At 39.1% G+C, this 10,000-nt stretch overlaps 1 protein-coding gene across 1 annotated transcript in view; it reads right to left on the bottom strand.

The window, feature by feature from the left end:
* The window catches only part of LOC138041497 (uncharacterized), an 8,655-nt gene extending 3,457 nt beyond the window's left edge, over positions 1 to 5,198 (bottom strand). The window contains exons 1-3 of the mRNA XM_068887243.1: positions 5,058 to 5,198; positions 579 to 1,797; positions 1 to 67 (exon numbers count right to left, since the gene is read on the bottom strand). The exon at positions 1 to 67 is cut by the window's left edge and continues 295 nt beyond it. Of these exons, the coding sequence (XP_068743344.1) occupies positions 1 to 67; positions 579 to 1,690 (1,179 nt within the window). The 5' untranslated portion in view covers positions 1,691 to 1,797; positions 5,058 to 5,198. The remainder of the gene's footprint in view (positions 68 to 578; positions 1,798 to 5,057) is intronic.
* Between the last annotated feature and the right edge of the window lie 4,802 nt (positions 5,199 to 10,000).

Raw genomic sequence — 10,000 nt, 5'->3', positions numbered from 1 at the left:
AACTACTTTTTCGGGATGTTCACTTTTAAGACTCCAAAAGACATCGTGGAAGACGCCAAAGGGAAGCCTGCGACACAAAAGAAAGAAATAAAGAAATAAAGAAATGAAGATATCTAATATCGAACGCACTTCAATAATCCGAGATTACTACTACAATCGTCGACCAAATTAGTTGAGACAGTTGCCAACAGAGAACACTGGCAACGACACTTTCATTGTTTGCAAAGAAAACTAGTCCAAAAAGTACTTAATCGGGATACCCTCCCTCCCCTTCCCCCCCCCCTCCTAATCAGTGTTGTACCGCTGTTGACAAGGCTCGTAGGAAACAGAAAATAACACAACATTGTCCAGGGGCTGCGGGGGAGGGGGCCATTTTCGCACCGAGCTCGAAATAGATCCTAAAGGATAAGAGTGTCTAAACAATTTCGACGCCGATTGTAGTTAGTAATTATATATCGTCAAAGGCTTTGGACCAACATCTTCATGGAAGAAAGCACGGAGTGAACTAACTGCTTTACTACGACCAACAGGGGATCGGCTCTTGTTTCCTTCTACTTTGAGCTGTTTGATTTACTCACTTGTCATCTAATGTAAGTTTCTTCAGTTCCTTGGTCTTCACCATAAATGGACCAGAAAGCACATCACAGACCACGCACTCCGTAAAAGAGCGATAATATCCACCCCTGAAAAATGCAGTCCAGTTTCTAAATGCCACTTGAAGGCAGCCAATATCCCACTGTCCTAGTGAATTGCGATGACTTCCCCCGGCAATGATTGTTTTGTCGTTGTTGCTAAGCACGCGAACAAGGCGCTCGAGGTCTATGTCGTCAGTAAAATGCGTTACTTCCGGTGCAACGAGGGCATAGGGTGTGGTCACTTCCTGTAGCATTTTTGACCAGGTTTCTCCATGAGCAAGGTTTTTGAAGAGCATGTGCTTTAAATTTAATTTAAACTTTGTTGCAGTGTCATTGGAAAGTTTCTCCTTCGACGCGAGGACGATGCGTATATTAGGATAGTACTTTGTAGCTCCTTCGAAAAAGTCAAATTGGTCTTTAGAAGAAAGTTCGCCTGGAAAAGTCATTAGAATCGTAACGAGTTGATGAATTGGAACAAACTCCGAACATTCAACTCTCTGAAAGCCTGTCCTAAAAAAAGGATAACCATAAGCCAAAGATTTCCCCATAAATTTCTCTGGACAAACTTCCTTCTTTTGTTTAGTGTCTTTGGAAGTGTTTACCGCGGGGAACCTTGTTTCCTGTTTTGTTTTTCCTCCTAAATATTTTATGATACGATTTATCTCCTCTATGCTTCGTCCTACACGATGATAATGTAATGCCGATTGCACGAGGCTTCGTCTTGTCTCAGAGAGTTCAAGAACCAAACGATTTAAATCATCTGCTAGCTTTTCAGTTTCTTTACTTTCGCTAGCATCGACACCAACAGAACCCGAATGTTTCATCGTGTCGACTTTTAGGGTGACTGGATTGTTGGTTTGCTCAACCGCAACACGTCCATCAACATTTTCTCTTTTTCTTTGCATAAGAGGATGTTCTTTACCAAAACTCAGTTGATCACAATCGGGATTTCTTGTCCTTATCAATCCTAGTTGACTAAGAAACTGCATAGCCAGAAAGATTAACATTACCAGAGCCAAACGAGTAAGGGCCCAACGAAACTTGAATCGGGCCATGGTCTTGACTGAAAGTTCTTCTTGCGCAACAACTCATGGAGGTCGTTGTAAATCTCTGTACTGATAATCAAGTGTTCGCGGGTTTCTTTAGAAATCCAGTCACTCAACTGCAAAGAGACAACATTTTAACTTGACAAGTTTTGAAGTGCATGATACAGAATATTTAACAGTAATTGCAGAGTACCCTGCCACTTCGAAGCTGCACCGCTGAAGGCTGAATATGCAGTGGAAAATAACACCCATCCTCTAGTAGCGTTCCAAGTTTATTCTGAAGTGGATAAGAGAATACGCATACGCACATAACGCAGTGGTAACAGTTTGAATATCGAAGTATATATATTGCCGAGACAGCGGATACGTGGATAGGAAGAACGAGGCATATCACACACTTGTTTCTTCTTTTAAGAGAGTTTTTACGTCTCGATGGGTTAACGAAGAAGTCGCAAGGTACACATCAGGGACTTTAAGATCTACGACGCAGTGGTCAACGAGAACGCCACGAAACAACAATATCATTGGTTAAAAGAGGAAAAATAATCGAGCTGCACGTGCGGCACGCATTTGAGCACATAAACGTGCGGTTCTCTTCACAACAACGATGTGAAATCACCAAATATGAGGTTTTGACGACAACGTGAGCGTTCAAATGTGAATCTTTCGTTCTCTATTTTTGCTCTGAAACCGCTCGTACCAATCTATTTTTAGGATACTTCGTCCACATTGTAAGACGCGAACGAGATGGCCAAACCACGAGAAACTTACGATAGTGCAACGTTATATTTTGAGGTGACGTTTTCGTCGACGTCGGCGTCGTAGATCTTAAACTCTCCATCATGTATACGGCGCTCGATCGGTCATTCGTTCCCAGGGTTTCTCTTCATCCTCTCCTCGAATCTGCGTATCCAGCAAGTTTAGGGGCTAGCTTTGAAGTAGAAGGGTATTCTGCAGTTATGCCATTTTGGAGAGTAATCCAGATGATTCTGAAACTCAGCCAACGATTTGCGCGCAATTTGTCACCCTTGCATAATGATTAAAATGTAATTAAATGGTATCCTTCATGTTAAAACAAAGTGCAACAGCGAAAATCTATGGAAAGTTTTGACGCTGTTAAAAGTTTCGGACAAAATAACACAAACGGCCTAAGCAACTTTGTAATTTCACATGTGCGATTCGTCGGAAGCTTCTGAAGAAGAACGAAACCAAAGAAAAACAGACACTATTGTTATTCAGTGGCATTGAAATAAGTCCATTCTGTAGTTTAGCCATAACTCGGGCTTTACGTCTTAAATGATTTATACTCCGATCTCTTTTGAAGGGTAAATTGCCCAAAACACTTTTATTGAAACACAATCATTAATAATTTCACAGCACCATAGATGCCACAAATGTTATATCCTGGTCGACCACAAACACAAAGTGAGACTGCTGTAAATGTTATCTCCCTATTGTCTATGCATTGTAATCATTCCCGAGGGGGTGTCCCAAATATGCTTCGAGGTTACAATTGTCTATGAAGGATCATGCTAAATATAGTGCAAGACATAATGAGCTTTCATTTGGTGTAATTCCATTGAAAGTTTGACTATTCATTTGATTGTAACAAAGAAATTTTGTTTCGGTCTGTCTCGGTGACTTTTATGTCGAGTGGATAAAGGAAAACTGCATGAAAATTTGTTACGACAAGACCACTTTTATAAAGCTTGCAAAACCGCAAACCGAACTTAACGTGTAAGCTCCTCGTTTTGCCTATAACAAACACAGCTCTAAAAAAAGCTGCAAATTTAAATGGACTGCGTAAATCTGCATGTAATATTTTCCTCATGCATTTTAGTTTAGACAGAACAGTTTACCGTTACTTTCTCAGTACATATATTTAACGAGCCTTATTGAACTACGAATTTTTTTCTTCAAGCGAGTTCAGTGATAACTGAAGGTAAATTAACCACCACGGGGAAGTCTAGGAAAGATTTTCGAGCTGACTTTTCGGGAGTAATTAGCCCTTCGTCAGAGGAAAACTTGCCTATAACAAAAGGTTAGGTTTTCACAACTGTTTCCTTAGCGGACAATAGATACAGTTATAAATCCTTTGCAAGACAGTCCCCATGCACCACTTCGCTCGCTCGTAGGTAGCCAACAATTCTTTGTTTAGGGTTAGACGTTTTTATTACCAAGCCACCATGGCAAACTACAAATGTTTTTAGCCTCAAATTTTTGCAGATTTTATAGATCCCGGAAGAAACACCAGACGGTCTAGCAACAAGATCCCTGGCTTATCAAGATCTTATCTTTATCTCCGTCATACTCATTCCGATTACAGAACCGCAACCAAAGATTTCCCTGAGAGTTTAGAAAACTTAAAACTGAAAAAGAGAGTATTCCGAATACTCTCTTTTTCGGCATTTCTCGAACCTTGAGTAATCGACCTCATTAATTTTCTGTTCCTATCTGCAGTTATTTTCTTGTTTTGGCACTCCTTTTTTTTTGAGTATTAGCCGATGTTATAAAGTATTGTTTGCACTAAATTGCTTTTAAGTATAAATTTCATTGTAAACTTGTGTATACTTTCAATGATGTGCAGCAATTTACTCGAAACTATTGCACACAATAGCCTTTTGAATTTTTATTTTTCCATTTCCACAGCAGAACATTTTGGATTTTAATTTGACAGGAAAGAATATATATTAATGAAGACATTTTTGTCGATCAAAGTTCTTCATCACGCTATTTCTAACGTAAGCGGTTATCTTGTATAATTAATAACGTCTATTAAAAAATGCCTTGCTGAGCGCTTCAGTTTAGCAATTTTCCAGTTAATGTGTTGAATATTTACTCAAATTTCTGAACAATAAAGTTAGAAATTGATGTTTTACGTCGTCCATGATTTGCACTCGCTTTATTTAAAACGTTTTCAGTAATCAGAAGAGGGAAATATTGTTTTGCAGGGGTTAATTTAAGAACAAATTCAAAAGCCATCGTGGCTGAACGAAAAATCTCGTGTTCTTTCTTTCAAAAGATCAGAATGGGCATCAGTGGATTACTCCTTCGAAGTTCAACACAAATGGGCTGGAACAAGACGCCTCAGGAGTAAAGAATATCGGAGGAAATTCGGGATAGCGACCAAAATTCTTAAAATAAATGCAGACGATGGCGTCGGACCAGATCAATATTTTTCGACAAAGTCTCATCTTACTTGAAAAATCGTGCGTAAACCGAATTATACGGTGACCTGGCAAAATTTCCTCCGCGCTCGTAATTTCTATGGTCGGGAACGAATGTTTCTATTCTGAGGAGAAAACAAATGAGCGAAATTGTGCCGGTTTCGCTCTGAAGTTCATCACTGAATAAAGATGTTTTTTTTTTCACTTACCAGTAAAAAAAGGTCACCTTGCAAAGTCTTCTCAGTTTCGTGAAAATGCTATCCTAATAGCAAAACCATGATCACTCGAGCTATCGAACGCTCAGTTTGTTCGTTTATGCTAGATCCAGCGAAGAGAACGTCGAACCACGAAACGCGCATGTGAAGAAAATTAAAATGCAATATGCTGCAGCACCTGTTTCGGTCCTTTTCAGTTGCGCTGATGAAACTATTGGTTCGCGGTACATTAATTCGATTTTTTTTGCATGATATAGGAGATATGTTTTGGAGAATGTGCTCAGCATGCGAAAAGACCAGGGAAATAAATCCATGGCATATCTACACTGGACCCACGTTATGGAGGCAGCAAACACATGACTTGTTGAAAGGGTCAACTGAGCCATATCATCTTTTCTTTGTTTCGAGACAATGATATATTATATCAAGGTTCAGCATTTCGTTTTGTCGAGGTACTGACCCCAATCAGTCGCCTATCTTTTGATACTTAATTATCTGCGCAACTTTATCTTGAGTAAATCAATCCGAATAAACAATCATACATTGAACATCTCGAGGAGTTTCTCGACTTCCATGCAAGATATTTCCTTTTCGAATGATCTGTTGATATTGTATTTGTTCCATAAGCAATTGTGCCGGCAATACCGGCTGAAAAAAACTCATTTCTTGCCTCCACCGCCACTAATATTCTCTAAACAACCTTTTTGAAAAATGTCATTGAAAGAAATTGTTTCGGTTTGGATAACCTTGGAACAACAAAGCCTGCGTACCATTAGCTTTTATATCACATAAAATTACATATCGCCGCGTGTATTTTCTCGCAAAATAGTTAACAACTATTCACCGAAGTGGAGTTGGCTAGCGGTGGATATTTACCGAGCCGCGAAGCGGCTAAAACTAAAACAGTGAGATAATATACAGCACAAAAATTTAATTTGGATGTTTTCTTCACTTGTCACGGATGCATATTTTTTCCCGAGTTGCTCGGAGGTAAATAGCACACGTTATTCGGAGTTTGACGAGCCAATCAGCGCGCGAGTTCAACGATATCCACTGTTTTAGTATATACAGAAACCCATAAGGGTTTAAACGTGTAACGGCCCCTTGTGTGCTGGGAAACAAGCTTCTGAATATTCAATTTGCTAAGTACCATATTTGGAACAACAAGAGCGAGGGGTTTCCAAATATGGTACTTAGCACTGAAACATTCAACCAATCAGTTGGCACTGAATATTCGGAAGCTGTGAACGCACGTTACACGTTTCAACTCTTATGGGTTTCTGGTATATACTAAAGTCTATTAGTATATACTAAGACAGTGTGCATCGAAGGCGCGATGAGCCGCCCTCGAAAAACCGCCGCATTTGGGACAAAAAAAAGGAAATAAGCGCCGCGGTCCCAATACGTCGCTTATTTGGGGAATTTTGTCAAATTAAAAAAAAAACACTCTACAAGGTCACTCGAACACGGCATGGGGAATTTCTTTGCATCAAAAATCGATGTTCTTCAGTTCAAAATGATTGTATTTCACTGCCTTTCCATTAAATAAAATGCCGTAAGAGTTAAATGGTGAATATAAAAAGACGTTTCTGTTAATATCCGTGCAGAAATATTTATAAGTGGCGTCTAATTTTTAGTAAGCACCGCCCTCGAATAAGCGTCGCACTTGAGGCGCGAAAAATTAAATGAGCGCTGCGGCGCTTATTCGAGTAAATAAGTCATCCTTTGTTATTAAATGTTCGACCTCGGATATTGCATTTCTAGCTTTCTGACTGGTTCATTCAATCTCGGTTATCGGCTCATATACCGTATGACCTAATATGGAAACTGATTGTATCAAGTGTTCCCAAGCTGGAAACTGATTGGCTTTGAATTTCCAAGTGTTCATATGTCCAAGCGTTTAGAATTTAATAAAAAAATAATAAAGTAATTATTCCATTCGCACCTGTTCATTCGCCGCTTTGCCGTTCGGTAATTATCCACAACTATTAAACCACCTCCACTTCCGATGTAAATTGTTGTAACTATGCTGTTGTGTAACACCGAGTTATACCGTTTCAATCAACAACTGAAAATGGAATGGGGTCCGGTTTTACTCTTTACCTGTATCAAGGCTGGAAGTTAAAACCCAAACCAAAAGCCAATCTATTAATTAAAGGGTTATTTAAACCTGAGTATGGGAGCGAACAAAAGCAAAAAGGTACAATTATTTATGCGGCAGTTGACTAGCTGCACGAGATGTTTTGAATGCGTGCCCTTTCGATATGTAGTTTTCATTTATCTTTTTCGGGCAGGTAGAAAAGTGGGAGCGGATCAGCTCGGATCGCTCACCTCGGATGGAGCGAAAAACGGTTTTATAAGCCAAAAGTATTCGACGTTTGCCCCGATTTCACCATGCAAGGTTAGCTTAAAGGGGCAGTGTCATGCTTAATTTCCTGTTTTTAGGTCAAAAATGGGTCAAAATCAAAATTAGCACTTTTTAGCTCACACGTTTAACATTCCTGACAACCCACTGACAAGAAAAGAGCTCTTCGTATTTAACTTTTGGTGTCTTTGTCAAGGCACTGTCGCCAAATTTGAAAAAAAATTGGCCAGTTTTTTTCAAGTTTCAACCCATTTACCATCCTCTACATCCTTGGCTGCCAACAAAATAGCTTCAGTGCACTTTAATGGTCATTGGCAACAAAACTACAGCATTATTGGTTTTCATTGATGCAAGGACGTCTTTTAATGGTTTGAAGTTTGACTAAAATAGCGTGACACTGCCCCTTAATTAAAGATAGTGGTTTCTCTTGTGCTAGGGTGATTTCTCGAGGCCTTATCATATTTTTACGTCGATCGAGGTGAGCGATCCGAGTTGATCCGGCCGTCCGACTTTTGCACCTGTCTCGTATCTATTCACATGAGGGATCTTGTCAATCCTCAACGGCAATATCGACAAAGGGCTTATCTTTCATATACCGGACCCTGAATAATTAACGTCCATAAAACAAAAGAACAAAGCTAACATAACAATACCTAATCAACAAGGCCTAATCAGAATAACAATGGTTCTTTTGTCTTCCGCCATTTTGGTCCGGTATATGAAAGTCTACCCCGACAAAGAATCTTTGACCATTTTCTTGACCATTTTCTCTGACCATCTTTGACCATTTTCATCTCTCGTTTTAAAGAGACTTTTATTCCTGCCATGTGCAGTCGTGCTAACAAGCAGCAACTTTTAGTGTAAAATAACGAAATCTAATATTTATTACATGATTTATTATAATTTATTACATTTTCAAGTGTCTTAGCAGGGCTTCTCGTCATAATTTTTAAATTTATACATACCGGTATATTCATATAAATAGTTTTACATCACATTCTTAGTTTTTTCCCATATAATTTTTGTAATAATTTCGCAATTCAGCCTAAGGGCTTCTAGGTTATCAGCCGTAAATAAACTACCTATCTATCTATCTATCCATCTCGAAATAGAATGTGGCCACTTCAACATAAAAAAAATATATACAAAGTGGGTGGTGTTTATGTTTAATAGGCTGGAGAAAGAAAGTACCACCAAAATGATAGACTTTCCTCCATAAAGGGGCATTATAGGTGGTTTGCAACCAAACTCTAGAGACACAGATAACAATTTTGCAATGTACAATTGATAGTGACCGAACAAAAGGAGCTAATGAAAGATTTTTTGTTTTCGTCCACCAACTTGGCAGCGATGACGTAACGTGAAAACCACCTATTGCGTCATTTTGAACACGAAAAAAAAAAAAAAAAACCCTTTCAACGGAGGGTAGCTTCAAGAGCGATAAGCTAGGGATAAAAACCGAGAACGGAAGTTTAAACCATATACATTCCGAGGGCTCGGCTTGAGGGATTGCTTAAAACTGACGTTCGAGATGTTTATCTGACTTACATCATGATTTTTCCCATACCTAGAGGTCATTTCCGAATTCTTGTCTGCCTCCTCTTCAAAACGAGTCTAAATGCGAAGTTTTTGTGATGGTAATTACTTCTACTTCACACATGAATGAAAACTAATTTTCATAAGAAAAACTTCGCACTTAGACTCGCTTTGAAGAGGAGGCAGACATGAACTCAGAAATGGCCTATTTGCTATATGATTTGAAAAACGTCTCTTGAAAAGCAACTTTAGAAAATAACATTCCCTTGTGCAATGATTTTTCTTAGTAATGCCGTATGTGCTTCACATGGTTATTGAAACAAAGGCAAATTTTGTCAACATAAACACAATTTCTCTGAAGGATAACACTTGGATGACAACGTTACACTGTGGACCATTTTTTTCTGTCCTGGGGCCCGTTTCTCGAAAGTCCCGAAAACTTTTCGGGCCCGAAAAGCCATTTGTGAAACGGCCAACCGCTTGTTTTCGAAAGCCCATCTTTTCACATGTTTTCAAGGTAACAAAAAGCAAAATGACTGTGAAGTTTGACGACTTAAATCCTCTCCGTTATTCAGATACGGAGGGATTTGTGACACCCGAAAATGGCCCGTAAAGTTTCGGGACTTTCGATAAACGGGCCCCAGATGTGCGTGTGATATGGGAAGCCCATTTGTATTTTCATTTTTCGTTTGTTTTTTTTTTTTTTTTTTGCTTGTTTGGCAATTTTTTTTTGGTGTTATTTAACCCCACTAGAACGAGTTTAAATCGAGTGTCGTAAAACCAAAAACAAAGTAAATACGTTGGCCCATAAAAAAGGACGAGACAATCCAGTAAACCAGTCAAAACTCCATTACACGTAGCCGACACAAAGCGCGAGAAAATGTGCACGCGCGAGCTACGATTGGTTTTGGTTTCACTTCTGATTGGTCAGAAAAAGTGGCGCGAGAACTTTGAACCAATCACTGCGTGAAGTAATGCAAAAGCATTTAGCAATTCGCTAATTACTTCCGACACTAAACGAAAATCGAATATCCTA

This window comes from Montipora capricornis, chromosome 3, assembly GCF_036669925.1.
Source record: "Montipora capricornis isolate CH-2021 chromosome 3, ASM3666992v2, whole genome shotgun sequence".
Taxonomy (NCBI): domain Eukaryota; kingdom Metazoa; phylum Cnidaria; class Anthozoa; order Scleractinia; family Acroporidae; genus Montipora; species Montipora capricornis.
This window is presented reverse-complemented; position numbering and strand designations above follow the sequence as displayed.